We start from the raw sequence: 18,662 nt of genomic DNA, 5'->3' as shown, positions 1-18,662 counted from the left end.
CATGTATGACGAGACCTTTTGTTTACATAGCATGTCTACCCCTACTCTGACTGGTATTTTGGCAATAAGTACTTTGAATGAGTCCGACTCAAGTGTTGATAACCGCAGCATGTCCTCTACAACATACCTGGCTACTAGCCTGTTAAGCTCGGTCTGAGACAAAACGTGTGGGGCCGAAAAATTAAGTTTCTGTCGTTTTGATCTTCAGTGTTCATTTCGCGGAGCGGGTCGTTAATTCGTTGACATCAAGTTGGAGAAGCACTTTCGTCCAGTGCGTAATGTGCATTTAATGCTATAAATAATTTCATTTCAATTTCATAAACAGAAAAGTGATGGCTATACTTCCAGTTAAAGACGGCTGCATTAGGTTTGTCATTCCTGTTGTAGATCCTTTACTCATGTCATTGAGTGTGCGACGATGCTTGCTTTCATTTGTATGTCAACAGCACCCGCCCAACTCTACCTCCAATTGGCTTACAATAAAATTTTACTCTCGTGCAGCCAATTGGCATCATTAATGCGGTTTCCTTGTAGCCCCTCACAAGGAAGAAGAGCAAAAAAAACTACAAAAAAAGATGAGATCTAGTTGCCAAGGCAGATAAATAAAAAAGTATTCAGACCACTTGAACTTTTTCACATTTTGTGACCTTACAATCACAAACTTGAATGTATTTTGTTGAGATTTTGTGGGCTAGACCAAGAGTAGCATATAATTTTGAAGTGGAATGAAAATTATTCACGGTTTCCAAAATTTTAAGATAATATAGTACTGTACAGCCCCCTGTACTCTGTGTAATGAACAGACTCCACCCGTGTGTAATTTAATCTCATCATAAATACATCTGTTCTGTGAAGACCTCGGTTTGTTAGAACACACATGAGCATAGTTGTCAAGTGTCCCGTTTTGGCAAGGACAGAAACAAATTTTACCAATCTGTCCCGCCGGCCTCCCAGATTAGTATTGGCTAGAATGTACACCAATCTGATCGGTATTGGCCGATAATTAGCATTTTATGATGATCGGTTTTAATGTCATAATTCTCCGATCCGATCAACTCCGCAAAAGGCATTTACCCCACGTCGCATGTCTTTTGACGTAGTACTGTAAATATCTGACCACCAATAAAGTTATCTTGGGACAGACAACACGTCTGAGAGAACATCTAATGCCCGGCCGGATCAGACTACAAGACAAATTTGGTCTCACACTATGTCAGACTACTGCAATAAAAATCTTATATTCCAATACCACCGCATCCCGTTTGTTACAATCACTGGGCTTCATCTTGTCAACTTAAATGCGACCTGATACACTCGTTACCATGGAGATGACAACAACAATGGATCGCGCTGTGTGTTTATAAGAACAAAATGGGGGGGGGGGGGGAAACGTGTATTGGTGGTCTCCGATGCTCGGGAGAGGACGTTCGTTTAAGGCTTACTTGAGGTATGTTCACATATTTTTAATACGATACCGCTCGCTAAACTCGCTGATCGGCCCCAAAAATCCTGATCGTGTAAAGCCTAGTATTGTCCCGTAAATCTCCCGTATTATATATATATATTAAAAAAAAACTCCTCTGCCTCTCCAAACCGAACTCTTTCGATAGCATCGCGAGAACTGCCACCTGCAGTAGCCTGTAACAAAACAAGAACAAAATGACACACACGATCCAAAGAAATTCCAGAACAGTCGAGAAATAAAGTATCTATCAGTATGGAAAGGGTTACAAAAAACCTCCCATGGAGAAAAACACGGAACAGTGGTCAACCTTGTCAGAATTAACGTTTGGCATCGAGAATCAAGAACCGATTGGAAGCGGGGCTAACATTTCGGTTCCCCCGGAATCGTTCAAATTAAAACATTTCGGTTCCCAGTTTCGATGCTAGCAGTCCACAGACCTTGAAGAAGAAGTGGTGAAAACCAACGAAGAAGAACACGCACAAAGGCGTGCTTGTGCACAACGGCAGCAGTGGCCAACAAAAGTGTGTGTAAAATAAATGAACAGTGATCTCAGTGCAACACTTGGATTAAGATTATATTGTGCAAAGGAGGCTTTCACGATGTGTACAAAGTCTGACGTGTTCCCTCCCGGTCTGAGCCTCAGCCTACACCGCGCGGAACTTCAGTCAAGTAAATTGGGTGAGTGAAACAGTAAAATACGTCTATGCCAACATTGCGGCACCTAACAAGTTGAACGGTGGGTTGCACTCTTGCATTGACGGTTTTTACCGTTTATTTTAGTCTTCAAACCAATTTAAGACCTGATGACGGATACAAAAATAAAATATAAATTACCATACTGGAAAGGTACTGGAAAGAAAGTATAAACAGTTTCGTCACAATCTTACCATTGAAATAAAACTTCACCAAAAGGTCAAACTAGCAACTATACATCACAATGAATTGGAACAAAATTCAGAAAAAAGTTTATCTCACAGTATCACAAACTACTAACCTTGCGTCTCATCGGTGGGTAGGTAAAGGAATCAACGTTTTGCAGAGCATTTGGTTCCATTTTTTATTTTTTTATTTTACTTTCGTTTTTACCGGTGTCGTGAAAATTTTTCATGCCAAAATGCTGGGTTCCGGTGCGAACCCTTCAAAATAAAAGGCTACATGCATAAAACAGGAAGTCAAGTTATAACTTGCATATATAAACCATTTGACAAGATAAAACAGTCGAAAATAACTTTTAACAATGCTATATTTAACTTTTAGCCGAAACAATAATTAATGAAGATTAAGTCAGTTGGGTTACTTCCGCACACATTGCCTTTTATTTCATAGGTTTGATATTGATACTGATTATAAAGAACCCCGAGTCAAATGTTCATTTTAGTTTATACTGCAGGCTGCTAAGAAAATGCATGCATGTTCATAATTGGGACACCCTTTATTTAAAACGATGCAAACCTTTTTGACCCAGCCCCCTAAAAGAATCAGAACGAAGAATCGTTTGGAACCGGAATCGAACTAAGGAACCGGAATCGGAACTGCTCAAATTCAAACGATGCCCAATCCTACTCAGGAGTGGCCGGACTTCAGCGTTTACCCCAAGAGAACAGCAATCCCTCATACAGGAGACCACAAAAGAACTCGGAACAAATACTAAAGAACTGCTGGCCTCCCTTGTCTCAGTTAAGATCAGTGTTAATGACAACAATAAGGAAAGGACTGGGAAAAAAATGGCATTTATGGCAGAGTTCCAAGGCGAAAATCATTGCTGACTATAAAGAACATAAAGCCTCGTCTTACTTTTACAAAAAAACATCTGAATGATTCCAAAGACCTTTGGGAGAATATTGTATGGACTGACGAGATGAAAGTTGAGCTTTTTGAAAGGTGTGTGCCTTGTTACATCTGGCGTAAATGTAGCACAGCACTTCAGAAAAAGAACATCAAACCAACAGTCAAACATGGTGGTGGTAGTGTGATGGGTCTTGGGCTGATTTGCTCCTTCAGGACCTGGACAACTTGCTGTGATTGATGGAACCATTAATTCTGCTCTTTAACAGAAAATCCTGAAGGAGAATGTTAATCCAGTTGCATGACCTTATTATAAAGGCCGTTCCTGCTAGAAAACCCTTAATTTTTGCTGAATTTAAACAATTCTGCAAAGTAGAGTTGGCCAAAATACCTCCACAGAGCTTTGAAAGACTCATTGCCAGTTATAGAAAACGCTTGATTTCAGTTAATGCTGCTGAGGGTGGCCCAACCAGTTATTAGGCTGAGGGGGGCATTGTTTTTTTCCACACAGGACCAGGTAACTTTTAATTATTTTATTTTTTTCCCTTTTAAGTTAAAGCTTTTTTTTGCACTGTGGGTAAGTGATATTCCTACCATTTGGCAGCTGCTGAAAGTAACTAAAAAGTTACTTTTTTCTAACTTAGTTACTTTTGAAATCAAGTCATCAGTAAAGTAACTAAGTTACTTTTTAGCTCAAGTAATCAGTAAAGTAACTCAGTGACTTTTTCAACGTAACTGTGGCAACCCTGATCCCTAGTCGAGATGTGACTTACTGCAATTGCATCAAAAGGTAAGTTAAAAGTACTGACGCAGGGGGGCTGAATACAAATTCACACAATGGGTCAACAGTTCACAAAATCCATGGTTTGGTTCAAATCTTTTGCGGTCACGGTTTTTGGTATGGTTCAGTTCACGACTATTCGGGAAATCAATTATGTCTTGTATATTTTTGGAAGGTGTGCGTCTCGTTACATCTGACGTAAATGTAGCACAGCATTTCAGAAAAAGAACATCATACCAACAGTCAAACAGTGGTGGTAGTGTGAAGGTCTTGGCCTGCACATTCAGGACCTGAACAGCTTGCTGTGATTGATGGAACAATGAATTCTGCTCTTTAATACAAAAACCTGAAGGAGAATGTTCAGCCGTCAGTTTGTGATCTTAAACCGAAGAAAACTTGGGTTCTGCAGCAGGATAACGATCCAAAACACCAGAAAGACCACTTCTGAATGGCTTAAAAAAGCAAGGTGGTTTTGGAGTGGCCTAGTCAAAGTCCAGACTTGAACCCGATTGAAATGCAGTGGCATGATCTTAAAAATGCCATTCATGCTCGAAAACGCTCCATTTTTTGCTGAATTCAAACAAGTATCAAAGGAAGAGTGGGCCGAAATATCTCCAAAGAGATTTGAAAGACTCATTGCTAATTATAGAAGACACTTTATTTCAGTTGTTGCTGCTGAGGGTGGCCTTATCAGTTATTAGGTTTAGGGGGCCATTCCTTTTACCACACAGGGCCAGGTAATTTAAAAAAAAATTTGCCTTAATAAATAAAATCACCATTTAAAAACAGCATTTTAAGCTCACGGGTTAAATATATTGTCTATTTACATTTGTTTGATGATCTTAATGTGTAGATTTGAGATTTTGAGGAGGGGGTGCAATACTTTTTCACAGCACTGTAGTGTCTGGTAATTGCCTTCTGCACAGCCAGGGCAAAATATTGCAGATGCCATGTTCTGTCTGTGACATCAGCTATGTGCGCAGTGACGCCGACATTAATTTGTATTCTAACGGAGGGCCAATGATCCCAGTCAGAGCAACATATTGAGCTTTATGCAGTGCATCCAATTTTGCTTGGTTTTCGGTGTTATAAATTTGTTGAAATTTGCCTGAAATAGACTTTCTGCATGGCAGCTGAAAACTTGTAGCGCATGTCGCAATCTGTATCACATTTTCTAATCATTTGTCTTCTACAACTACTTGTGGTCTACAGTCCAGAGCAATCCACTTTGCACGTGAATTTGTGATTGTGAGTTGAGTTATTAGATTTGGTCCAGAATCCGGTCACTTCCACGAGTTTGGTTGGCTGACAACTCTTGCAACTTGTACCGTAACTGCCAGCGCTAACAGCTCCAGCTTTCTCTGTGCTTGCTTCGACATGCTTTGCATTTAGATTGTGACTGCTTCATTGCGCTGGCGTATCTACTCATTCATATCTATGGAGATATTGTTAGCCAAGACGTCTGTCCTGTGCGTCGGTGTAATCGGTGTACCGGGAAATCGTGCACTAAGAGACAAACGTTCGACATTTGTTTGGAAAGCAAACTGCAATTAAAATGCGTAAATATTTTTCACGCACTAATTTTTTTATGATTCATTAATTGTGATTAACACGTTGAGTTACAGGATGGTGTAGTGGTACACTCGCCTGACTTTGGTGCATGCGGCGTGGGTTCAGTTCCTACTCAGTGACAGTGTGAATGTGAGTGCGAATGGTTGTCCGTGTCAATATGTGCCCTGTGACCAGTTCAGGGTGTAGTCCGCCTTTCGCCCGAAGTCAGCTGGGATAGGCTCCAGCACCCCACGACCCTAACTTGGATAAGTGGTGTTGAGGATGGATGGATGGATGAACACGTTAAAGTTCCACCACGAGACTTTATATATTTTCAGTTTGAAATCGGTGGACATACACATGACGGCAGCACAACGTCGCCACCAACTTAACAAGGGAAACGGTGTAAACGGCAGCCTCAATCAGAACGACAAAATCATGCAGAATGGCTGTTGTTTGTTAAGCCATACAAGGAGGGGCGAGCCAATCAGCGTGTGGAACAGGGACTGACTGATAAGGCGCTGGGCCAATCGCTATACGTGCCGCCACAACCCTTGCACGCCGCCATCTTAGCTTGCATTGGCGCTACTGTTCGCTGCTTCGCCACATTAGTATATGTGGAAAAAAATTTACGTGCCTACGAACCAACAAGGACACATAGACCGAACCGTTTGGACAGTTTTCAAAAACCTTTCCACCCCTAATGAAGAAACTAATTGATTGATTGATTGGTTGGACAGACAGACAAAAAGTTATGGATAGATTTAAAAAAGCAGACCTTTTTTCATCCTTTTCCTCCAATCCTTTGCTGTCTTTCCTTTTCGTCTCTCCAGGTGGTGTTTCAAGAAATGGTTTCTGGGATATTAAGAGGCACCAAAATGTTTAATGTAAAGCCAGCCATTCGATATGTAGAACCCTTCATTGGAGGAAAATATCATTTAAAAGTAATAGCAATGAATTTCAAGAATTAGAAGCACTAACCTTGGCCTGACTAGGTTCAGCATCTACTGTGCATGTCTTCTCCACAGATCTCTCTCGTTTGTAAGGGGAGGCCTTTATCCCGACATCTTGAGTCACAGCAGTCACTCTACACTGTGGTGAAGCATTTATGTCTGGTTTTCCTTCCTAAAAGAAAGCAGCAGGTAAATTGACTTAGGGGCCACCTTTCCTACCTGTACAGTCCCGTAAATGCAGTTAAGACTAGTTTAATCATCTATGCTGGACCCAAAATCTAAATCACAAAGGTAAGTCACATTTTCCAAGGCTAAATCCAGTGTAATGATACCACTGTTGTTTGGTTGGGAGAAGGTATGGCCTTTTAAAACTCTAAATTGGTTCTTATTAGTTTCTGAAGCACTCAACATGACTCAAACAAGCCAGCAGTGTATTCATCAAGCTTTAGCAACAAGCTCTGCTCCCAGTCGACCACAGAAAAATATGACTGGACCATGAGAACATTTCAATACAGTCCATGTCATCCATTAGTTTAAACCTGCAAAATCACACTACTTTAATTAACTAGGACCAGAAATATTGGGTTTTCATGCAATATCACTAGTTTATATGGAACAAAACAAACTGAAATTGATAATCGGTAAAATAATGCTGAACCCAAGGGACCATAATGCAAACTGACTGTTTAAATGACGAGAAAAATGGTTCCATTTGGATCGCCTACCCTTTTATTTCTTGAAGTTGAGATTTTCTCAAGAGAAGAGGAAGATGAGGAAGAAGACCGGGATGATGAGGACCCAGAATCAGAGTCAGAGGAAGAAGAGTCATTAGAGGATGAATGTTTTCTTGTTTTTTTGTCTTCCCTCTTTCCATCTCTTCCCTGCCACTGTACAGCATTTACTGGGCTTGAAGGAAGTTTGTCTTTATCTACATCTTTCAATTTCTTGGTGGTTTCCTTGGCAGGCTCATCGTGCATCACTGAATCCCCTTTCGCATTGTCTTTTAATACTTGATTTGTGAAAACTTCTTTGGAACTTGTTTTTGTATTAAAAGCAGACTCTTTCTCAGAACGGCTGCCCACCTGATCCAGTGTTTTAACACCAACTTCCTGTTTTATATGGCGTTCCTGTTCAGCAGAGGTTTTACCTTCCTGCTGTTCTCCAAAACTGGTTGAGGAGGAGAAAAGTGATACCTGGGGCTGGGGTGTATCGGAGAAGGTATGAGGCCATTTGATGTCCATGGATGTGGTAGACTGAGCCTGAATAGGGCGGTCACTCAAGAACCGGAATTTCTTCAATGATGACTGCGGAGATGACCGTGATGACCTTGATTCTGCTGCTTGGGATTCACTGTGTGGCATTGGAGCCTTGGCATATTCCTGGACTCCTACCTCTGTTTTTCTATCTGGTCCTGTGGAAAGGGGGGGAGCCGAAGGGGTAAGACCAAGCTCACTACCACATTTAGATGGCGGGAGTTCAGTGTCTAACCCCTTGGCTGTTTTCTTCTCTAAAATTTCCTGTTCACTTGCCTTTTCCATTGCTATTTTCCCCTCGATCCTCTTGATTTCAAGAGCTACAGCTGACACCTCCTCCCTCTTTTGTTCCTTCCTACCAAGTTTTAATCTTTCTTGCTCCTCTCGTCTTTCGCTCTCCAACCTTTGGGCTAGCTGCTCTTGCTCTACACGCGCACTTTCAAGGGACTCTTTCTCCAGTCGGTCTTCCACTATACGTGCTCTCTCGAGATGCTCTTTCACCAGGCGTTTTTGCTCTTTCTCCATGCATTCTTGTTCTAAACGCGCTCTCTCAAGACGCTCTTTCTCCAAGCACTCTTGCTCTACACGTGCTCTCTCAAGAAGCTCTTCCTCCAGGCGTTCTCGTTCTACACGTGCTCTCTCATGATGCTCTTTCTCCAAGCGTTCTCGCTCTACACATGCTCTCTCAAGACGCTCTTTCTCCAGGCGTTCTTGCTCTACACGCTCTCTCTCTCGACGCTCTTGTTCCAGACGTTCTTCCTCTAAGGCTCTCTGTTTTTCTATACGCTCAAGCTCTAAGGCCTTCTCGTGCGCTAAGACTTTTTCTTTTTCAAGTCGCTCTTGCTCTAAGGCTTTTTCTTTTTGTAGTCGCTCTTGCTCTAAGGCATATTCTTTTTCCAGTCGCTCAAGCTTTAAGGCTTTTTCTTTTTCCAGTCGCTCAAGTTCTAAGGCTTTCTCCCTCTCGAGTCGCTCAAGCTCTAAGGCTTTCTTCCTCTTTAGTCGCTCAAGCTCTAAGGCTTTCTCCCTCTCTAGTCGCTCAAGCTCTAAGGCTTTCTCCCTCTCTAGTCGCTCTAGTTCTAAAGCTTTCTCTCGTTCTTGCTGTTCTTTCTTCAAGGCTTCCTCCCTCTCCCATCGCTCTTTCTCCAAGGTTTCCTCCCTCTCTCGTTGCTCTTTCGCTAAAGCTTCTTCCCGCTCTTGCCGTTCTTTTTCCAACACTTTTTCCCGCTCTTTCTTCAAGGCTTCCTCCCTTGCTAGTCGCTCTTGTTTTCTCTCTTCTTTCCTCTCTGCCTCTAAAGCTTTTTCCCTTTCTATTCTCTCTTGCTCTATTTTTGCCCTCTGTAGCCTCTCTTGCTCTAATTTTTCCCTTTCCAACCGTTCCTGTTCCAGTAGCTTTTCTCTTTCAATCTGTTCTTTTTCTTTTCTCTCTTCCTCCAAAGCTTTTTCTCTTTCTAATCTCTCTTTTTCAAGAGCCTTTTCCCTTTCCTCTATTTCCCGTTCCAAAGCCTGGACTCTTTCTAACTCCATTTCTCTCTCTTTCCTTTCCCTCTCTTCTCTTTCCCGCTGGAGACGTTCTTGCTCCAAGACCCTTTGCCTTTCAAGTTCCTTTTGCCTCTCCAGCTCAAGAGCTCTCTTTGCCAAGGTTTGCTCACGCTCTTCCTGCTCCTTGGCCAAAGATTGTTCCCTCTCCAACCTTGCTCTTTCTAAAGCAAGTTTATTTTCAAACTCCAAAGCTTCTTGTTCCTCTCTTTCGAAGGCCTGCTGACGCTCAAATCTCTCAATTTCCTCTCGTTCCCGCTCAAGAGTTCTTTTCCGCTCTTCCTCCAATGCTCGTTCTTGGTCAAGGCTTCTTAGCCTTTCTTTTCTTTGCAGCTCAATGGCCTTTTCTGAGTCTAGTTCGGATTCCCTCTCTTCCAATGCCAAAGTCTTAAGCACACTCACAGGAACATGACTATGAGCTGAATGTGTTCCACTGACATCCTGGTTGATGCCTGGCATCATGGAAACTGGCACATGGCCCGCAGCAGTAGCTGATGAGAGACCCTCAACATGTTCTGTGTCACAAAATGATGAGGCTATTGGTGAACGGCTGTCTTTTCTACCACCTTCCCCATTGTCACCATGCCAACCGGCTCTGGAGAAAGCACCCTCTGATTCCATTTTACGAGCCAAAAGCGTTAATGGGCCAGGTTTACGCTCCACAAGTCCACTTCTCTGTGGCTCTGGGCTGCTACTGCGGCTATCACTGCTGGAGGAACCAGAGGTCGAGGTACTGGGTGAGTGGCCTGCTGGAGCTACATCTGGACTCGGGGGGCTCTGTTTCGGGGTGTCAGGCAAAGGGAATGATAACTCTGGAGGTGGGGAGGGAGGAGGGGTTGGTTGGCGGAGTTGAGGAGACAAAAGGGAAGGGATGTGGTGCTGCTGCTGGGGTTGACAAGATGCTCCACACCTCTCCCGAGTTGAGGGTCCTCTGGCTGTCTGTCTTGGAGTTCTCCTACGAATGTTACTGCCCCAGTCATCATCATCATCACCATCCTCCTCACCATCCTCACTATCATCATCGTCACTGTCAACTGGGCAGTGACTGGCCGCAGCACTCTTCTCCGGTTGGTGCTCACTCCCAGGAACATGCATGGTAACCGATACAGAAGTAGGAGGAGCAGACATGTGAGCTTCCTGGTTGCTATTAACTTCTCCTTCATTTACTGCAGCAAACAGGATCTCTCCATCAGAGGGGCCAGGTGGCTTGTGCTGGTCAGCCGAGGAAGGTGTCACATCCTGACAAAAAATAATAAGAATTGAATCTGTATTTGACTGGCAGTAACGTTTTTTTAACCATATTTTAGAGAATAATTTCCACAGAAAGGTTTTAAAAGGCATTCGACTGAACAACAATATGGTGGGAAAATGTCTGACCTGGGCTTGTGGAGGACATGCAGTGCTGTTATTATCAGTGTGGTCCTCTTTCTCTGTTTACAAAAGCAGAGTAAAAAAAATTAAAACCGCATCATCATGACCATATTTGCACGGGAAAACTAACTCCACTTACCATTAGTGTCATGTGCTTCCCGTGCCTCTCTCTCCAGACGTTGCCGCAGGAGCTCCTGCTGTTTAGCCAGATACTGCTTAATGAAGCTATTCTGGCTCATTTCCTCACCAATCTAAATCCAGAAAAGCTAATGAAAACAGGCTGCAAGTCCTTGGGCAATCGTCACATACAGTTTTTAGGACAATGACAATTGCACTAGTTAGTAGTTACTTGTGGATGAATTTACATAGCTTTGAAACACTTACCTGAGAGTTTGGTTGCAGTCCAACATGAGTGGAGGTCTTCTGCAGATTCTCCAGCATAAGAGCCTGTTATTGAGACGAGATATTGTTGTGTATTCTTAAACGCATTGCAGAGTAAAGAGCAACAAAGACAAATTGAAGCATCTAAGGAGAAAGAAAGACTTCCAAAAAGGAAACATACTCCTATATAGTATGCTAGTTTTTTTGTTTTTTTACCAGCATTGGATGATGTACCAGAAGACTGCAACTTATACGTGTACAACGTCTTAAAAGAAATTAGTCAAAAAGCTACGTCCAACTTTTCAATTTGCACGCGTTTTTAACTACCGTATTTTCACGACCATAAGGCGCACTTAAAAGTCTTAAATTTTCTCCAAAATGGACGGGGCGCCTTATAATGCGCCGTGGCGTGTCTTATGTGTGCACAGAGTTCCAAAATCTGTAAATGTTGTTGTGTGACTTTGATGAGCGCTCCACTTGACTGACTGGGAGCATTTCCTGTCGACACGCTGCTTATATAGAGGAAGGGCAGACGTGACTGAGGACAGCATGCGGACGTTAAAGGGGAAAGGGTGCGTGTGAAAGAGGACACTAAAGGCACGCCCCCAGTAGGTATATATTGGCTAAGGACCCCCGAAAATGGCACCTACGAAGAGACACGCTTACGAAGCACAGTTTCAACTGCAAGCTATCAGTTACGCGGGGGAACATGGGACTCGAGCAGCCGCGAGAGAATTCAACATCAACAAATCCATGGTTCGCAAGTGGAGGCCTGGGCTAAGGTATCTGCTTTGACTGTTGTCCAAGCTTACACGAAAGCCGGCATTATTGCTGAACGTCCCTCCGGCAACGAGACTTGACTCCGGCAATGACGAGAGGGAACCCGGCATGTTTGATGGCGAAATTGCCCAGCTGTTCATTTCGGATACAGAAGATGAGGACTTTGATGGATTTGTGGAGGAGGATTGATAAAAAAAAATAACGTGAGTACATTGTTAAATACTTCAATAAAGTACAAACGAAATCAGTTTTGCTGCGGCTGCCTTTTTAATAACATACGCTAGCATGTTTAAAGATAGCGTATGTTTTACCATGCCTGCGCCCAATAATACGGTGCGACTTATGTATCTGTTAAATACAGAAATAGACCCCGTAACTGAGACTGCGCCTTTTGATACGGTGTGCCTTATGGTCTTGAAAATACGGTATATTTGTAATGCAATACCCTATCTTTCACTTGTATTATACATAGTTGAAACAATAAATTTACAGACACTAAATAAAAACACTTTTTTTTTTAAATCTCACTGTCTATTAACTCAGACAAGGGATGTCCTTATCACTTTTTGCACCAGAGTCCGAGTCTTTGATTTGAAGTATCTGCCGATACAGTCCCGATTCGATACCTTACACTATATTGTCAAAAGTATTCGCTCACCTGCCTTGACTCAGATATATTATTTAAGTGACATTCCATTCTTAATCCATAGGCTTTAATATGACATTGGGCATCCCTCTACAATTATAACATCTTAAAGTCTTCTGGAAAGGCTTGCCATAAGGTTTAGAAGTGAGTTTATGGGAATTTATGACCATTTTCCCAGAAGTGCATTTGTGAGGTTACACACAGATGTTGGATGAAAAGGCTTGGCTCTCAGTCTCCACTTTATTTCATCTAAAAGTGTTCTCTATAGGGTTGAGGTCAGGCTTGTGCAGGCCAGTCCAGTTTATCCACATTAAACTCTCTTTTCCCTGTCTTTATGAACATTGAGTAGTGCACAGATGTAATCATGTTGGAACAGGAAGGGGACATTTCCAAACTTCCCACAAAGTTAGAAATGTCCAAAATATTAGCACCTAAGCTCCAGGGAAAGGAACCATGACTGCTTCAGCATACCAAGAGATTTTGGACAGTCAAACAGTTTGTGGATTACCCCTTCCTGTTCCAACATGTCTGTGCACAAAGCAAGGTTCATAAAGACTTTGATGAGAGAATTTGGTATGGATGAACTTGACTGGCCTGCACAGAGTCCTGCCCTCAACCGGACAGAACACCTTTGGGTTGATTTTGAGTGGACATCTCGTCCAACATCATATGGATTTAGAATGGGATATCACTTAAAATAGTGATGAACTGAAACTGAAAACCAAAACTGGGGAGTCTAAGGCCGAAAACAAAGAAATTATCAATCACGCTGAATTTGTAAACGCTTTTCATATTTAAAAAAATGCAACACAAAGTGCTTTACATTAATAATTCAATCAATAATTAATAAATAAAACATGCATAAAACGATGCCAATCATTAGTAAAATTGCATTTATGGCTATGACTGCAGAGCTGGCAAACTACAGAAATTCAATTCCAGAACACCCATCCATTTTTCAACACCACTTATCCTGGTTAGGGTTGCAGGGCGCTGGAGCCTATGCAAGCTAACTTCGGGCAAAAGGCAGACGACACCCTGAACTGGTCGCCAGTCAGTCGCAGGGCACATATAGACACAGACAACCATTCGCACTCACATTCACACCGTCACTGAGTGGGAACTGAACCCACGCTGCCCGCACCAAAGTCAGGAGAGTGTATCAGTACACCATCAGTGACTACTTCCAGAACAATTTGTTTGAATTTCCATAGTTTGAAAATTATGTCAAGAATATTACCAAGGGACAGTTATTGCAGTATGTTATGTAGTAGTGTGAAAAATAAACACGTCCTCTGAGTTAGCATCACTATCACCATCCCAGACGATGTCACGTTTGACCGAGGAGCTGTGGTCTGTGATTGATGAGTGTACATCAATCAGCTTGCCATTCATTCATTGTACAGCTAGATCGCAAATTGGACATGCACAGCTCTGTGTGTATACTGTGGTGAACACTGTACACTTACTACTTTACCACACTTATTAAATCATAAAATTATAGTTTAATAGTTAAGGAAGACGCAAGTTTCTAAAGAGAGGACTTGGGCGAGAAGTCTAGTAGTGTCGCTGACACCATTCATTTGAACGTGCACTGGGTACACAAGCTTTGCTTTTTCATCCACAGGCACGTTATAGATTATGAATATGATTAAGTATTGATGTAAAACAATATCCCCTCCTTGAGCCATCACATTAACGTAGTGGAGGGGTTTTGTGTGTCCAAATGATGCTAGGAGCTAAAAAACCCTATAACGAATAAAATGAATGGATTTAGGTTTCCCTTGCCAGGACGCGGGTCACCGGGGCCCCCCTCTGGAGCCAGGCCTGGAGGTGGGGCTCGAAGGCGAGCACCTGGTCTGCACACATGGGGCACAGCCCGATAGGGTAACGTGGGTCCCCCTTCCCATGGGCTCACCACCTGTGGGAGGGGCCATAGGGGTCGGGTGCAGTGCGAGCTGGGCGGTGGCCGAAGGCAGGGACCTTGGCGAGCCGATCCCCGGCTACAGAAGGTGGCTCTCGGGACGTAGAATGTCACCTCTGGCGGGAAGGAGCCCGAGCTGGTGTGTGAGGTCGAGAAGTTCCGACTACATATAGTCGGACTCGCCTCCACACACAGCTTGGGCTCTGGTACCAGTCCTCTTGAGAGGAGTTGGACTCTCTTCCACTCTGGAGTTGCCCACGGTGAGAGGCGCCGAGCAGGTGTGGGTATAATTATTGCCCCACGGCTCGGCGCCTGTACATTGGGGTTCACCCCGGTGGACGAGAGGTTAGCCTCCCTCCGCCTTCGGGTGGGGGTGATGGGTCCTGACTGTTGTTTGTGCCTATGCACCAAACAGCAGTTCAGAGTACCCACCCTTTTTGGAGTCCTTGGAAGGGGTGGTGGAGAGCCCTCCCGCTGGGGACGCCATCATTCTGCTGGGGGACTTCAATGCTCACGCGGGCAATGACAGTGGGGCCTAGAAGGGTGCGATTGGGAGGAACGCCCCCCCCCCCCCGATCAGAACCCAAGCGGTGTTCTGTTATTGGACTTCTGTGCTCATCACGGATTGTCCATAACGAACACCATGTTCAAGCATAAGGGTGTCCACACTTGCACTTGGCACCAGGACTTTGTGGTCGTGTCATCGGACTTGCGGCCGCATGTCTTGGACACTCGGGTGAAGAGAGGGGCGGAGCTTTCAACTGATCACCACCTGGTGGTGAGCTAGCTCCGATGGTCAGGGAAGATGCCGGTCCGACGTGGCAGCCCTAAACGTATTGTGAGGGTCTGCTGGGAATGTCTGGCAAAATCCCCTGTCAGAAGGAGTTTCAACTCCCACCTCCGACAGAACTTTGCTCATGTTCCGGGGGAGGCGGGGGACATTGAGTCCGAGTGGACCATGTTCCGCGCCTCCATTGCTGAGGTGGCCGACCAGAGCTGTGGCTGTAAGGTGGTCGGTGCCTGTCGTGGCGGCAATCCCCGAACCCGTTGGTGGACACCAACGGTGAGGGATGCCGTCAAGCTGAAGGAGGAGTCCTATCTGGCTTTTTTTACCTGTGGGACTCCTGAGGCACCTTATGGGTACCGGCTGGCCAAGCGGAATGCAGGTTTGGTGGTTGCTGAAGCAAAAACTCGGGCATGATAGGAGTTCGGTGAGGCCATGGAGAAAGACTTCCGGACGGGATCGAGGAAATTCTGGTCCACCATCCGGCGTCTCAGGAGGTGGAAGCAGTGCACCATCAACATAGTGGGGATGGGGCGCTGCTGACCTCGACTCGGGACGTTGCGAGTCGGTGGGGAGAATACTTCGAAGACCTCCTCAATTACACCGACACGCCTTCCCATGAGGAAGCAGAGTCTGGGTTCTCTGAGGCGGGCTCTCCTATCTCTGGGGTTGAGGTCACCGAGGTGGTTAAAAAGCTCCTCAGTGGAAAGGCCCCGGGGGTGGATGAGATTCATCCGGAGTTCCTAAAGGCTCTGGATGTTGAGAGGCTGTCCTGGTTGACATGCCTCTGCAACATCGCGTGGACATCAGGGACAGTGTCTCTGGATTTGCAGACTGGGGTGGTGGTCGCGCTTTTTAAGAAGGGGGATCGGAGGGTGTGTTCCAACTACAGGGGAATCACACTCCTCAGCCTCCCTGGTAAGGTCTATTCAGGGGTGCTGGAGAGGAGGGTCCGTCGGGAAGTCGAATCTCAGATGCAGGAGGAGCGGTGTGGTTTTCGTCCTGGCCGTGTAACAGTGGACCAGCTCTACACCCTTTGCAGGGTTCCTTGAGGGTGCTTGGGAGTTCGCTCAACTAGTCTACATGTGTTTAGTGGACTTGGAGAAGGCGTTCAACCGTGTCTCTCAGGGAGTCCTGTGGGGGGGTGCTTCGGGAGTATGGGGTACCGAACCCCCTGATACGGGCTGTTCGGTCCCTGTATGACCAGACTCAGAGTTTGGTCCTCATATCCGGCAGTAAGTGGACTCGTTTCCGGTGAAGGTTGGACTCCGCCAAGGTTGCCGTTTGTCACCGATTCTGTTAATCACTTTTATGGACAGAATTTCAAGGCGCAGCCGAGGCGTAGAGGGGGTCCGGTTTGGTGGCATCAGTATTGCATCTCTGCTTTTTGCAGATGATATGGTTCTGTTCATCAAGCCGTGATCTCCAACTCTCACTGGGATGAGAATCAGCACCTCCAAATCTGAGACCATGGTCCTCAGTCAGAAAAGGGTTGCATGCCCTCAGCAGGTCGGGGATGAGATCCTGCCCCAAGTGGAGGAGTTCAAGTATCTTGGGGTCTTGTTCACGAGTGAGGGAAGAATGGAACGGGTGGTCGACAGGCGGATCGGTGCAGCGTCTGCAGTGATGCAGACTTTGTATCGGTCCGTTGTGGTAAAGAAGGAGCTAAGCCAAAAGGCGAAGCTCTCGATTTACCGGTTGATCTATGTTCCTACACTCACCTATGGTCACGAGCTGTGGGTCGTCACTGAAAGACCAAGATCCCGGATACAAGCGGCCGAAATGAGTTTCGAGAGTTTTCATTTTGACATCATAGGACTATCGTAGGGCCAAATAGTTGATCGTGAATTATGTCACACTACAAGACGTTTTGTCGTTTCCAACAAAATATGCCGGCCCGATCCGGGAAATCGGCCACGATAGCAAATCAGGATAATAAGAGGGATAAAATTGTGTATTCTGATCTAGGCATATGTATGGTTGGAAATAAGGGGTTCTACTGGATGATTAAATTAACAGATCCTCACGACCAGCTCCCTGGGCGTAAAATGTAATTTTAAACTTGATAACTTTTGCATGGTCAGATTCCATACATGCCCTACATTCTTGCTTTTTACCCCAAATATTTAGTTTCATCCACTTAAATTAAACAAGCCATTTTACCACATTGTGCACATTTTTGCAAATGCCATGTTAACGATCATCGGACAGAATAGGGATTTATTATGGAAATAGCTTTCACTGTTGAGGCTGCTGCAGCAACCAACTCCAAGTAAAATCCTCCAGGCTAAATCAATGCAAGAAACCACACTAGAATTTAATTGGAGCATTTTTTAGGTAGAGAAGTGGAATGTTTTGCAATGGCTGAGTCAATCACCTGACCGAAATCTGATTGAGCATGCAATTCACTTTCTGAAGACAAAACTGCGAGGGAGATGCCCCAAAACCAAGCAGGAACTGAGGGCAGTTGCAGTAGAAGCCTGGCAGAACATCACCAGTGGCTGTATTAAAAGGCAAGTATTAAAAAGTGAAAGTTTAATTTATGATTGTGTATTTGTCTCATTACTTTTGGTCCCTTAAAAAGTGAGAGACAAAAATACAAACTGCTGTAATTCCTCAACCGTTCACCTGATTTCAACGTAAATACTCTCAAATTAAAGATGATAAATCTGCAGTTGAAGCACATCATTTCATTTCAAATTCATTGTGGTGATGGTTAGACGCAAAAAGATGAGAATTGTGTCATGTCCCAATATTTATGGACCTTCCTGTGTATATCGCTAAAAAGTGAAGCATGGACAGTCGCGACAGAGAATATGTACGAGTGTCGTCAATGAATGAGATGATCATTGCCAACAACCTCTCAACACACTCGCCTTTATTTGTCGCCTGTTGCCTCTCTTTGTATTACTATAACATAGCTACAGGGGCCAGGCAATCTGTTTCTTTCTTGACAATCTTGCCATGTTGTTTGTGGTTCAATAAGAATGAATTATGTGGTGCCTGAAAATGTTGTTTCCCGGAACAAACACAGGGATCGCAGTTTTTCCGTTGCAGCAAATTGCTATGTGTGCGGGATCGATTGCAAGTGTGCGGGTGTGAGTAGCCGACTGCAATTAGTTTGCAATTGTCCAAGATCGGCTGCCTCGCTTTGTGAGCGGCAGACCCTGTTAAAGAGCCAACTGCATTCAGGTCTGGTCACATTAAAAAAAATACACTTAAAGCATTATTAATGTTACCAATTAGCATGAAATTAAATAATCAAATCCCCAAACTGAGCATTAACAATTATTAATTGCCTTAAGGTGACATAATTATTCCATACATTTACCATTTGTTGATCCTATTTTTTTATTACTACAAAACCAAGAGCGAAACATTCTAAATCACCTTCCAAACCCATTTTATCTTGACAATGGATGGATGGATGAAAGTCCAGTACTTTGGTATGC

At 44.3% G+C, this 18,662-nt stretch overlaps 1 protein-coding gene across 3 annotated transcripts in view; it reads right to left on the bottom strand.

Moving 5' to 3' along the window:
• The window catches only part of acin1a (apoptotic chromatin condensation inducer 1a), a 31,131-nt gene that overhangs the window by 10,624 nt on the left and 1,845 nt on the right, over positions 1-18,662 (bottom strand). For all 3 annotated transcript variants that reach the window (XM_061796509.1, XM_061796510.1, XM_061796511.1), the window contains exons 2-7: positions 11,080-11,142; positions 10,835-10,946; positions 10,702-10,754; positions 7,261-10,563; positions 6,564-6,707; positions 6,361-6,437 (exon numbers count right to left, since the gene is read on the bottom strand). In XM_061796509.1, the coding sequence (XP_061652493.1) occupies positions 6,361-6,437; positions 6,564-6,707; positions 7,261-10,563; positions 10,702-10,754; positions 10,835-10,946; positions 11,080-11,142 (3,752 nt within the window). The remainder of the gene's footprint in view (positions 1-6,360; positions 6,438-6,563; positions 6,708-7,260; positions 10,564-10,701; positions 10,755-10,834; positions 10,947-11,079; positions 11,143-18,662) is intronic.

The sequence above is a fragment of the Phyllopteryx taeniolatus genome, chromosome 14, assembly GCF_024500385.1.
Source record: "Phyllopteryx taeniolatus isolate TA_2022b chromosome 14, UOR_Ptae_1.2, whole genome shotgun sequence".
In the NCBI taxonomy this organism is placed as follows: Eukaryota; Metazoa; Chordata; class Actinopteri; order Syngnathiformes; family Syngnathidae; genus Phyllopteryx; species Phyllopteryx taeniolatus.
Note: the sequence above shows the minus strand (reverse complement) of the source record. Positions and strands in the feature narration are given on the sequence as shown.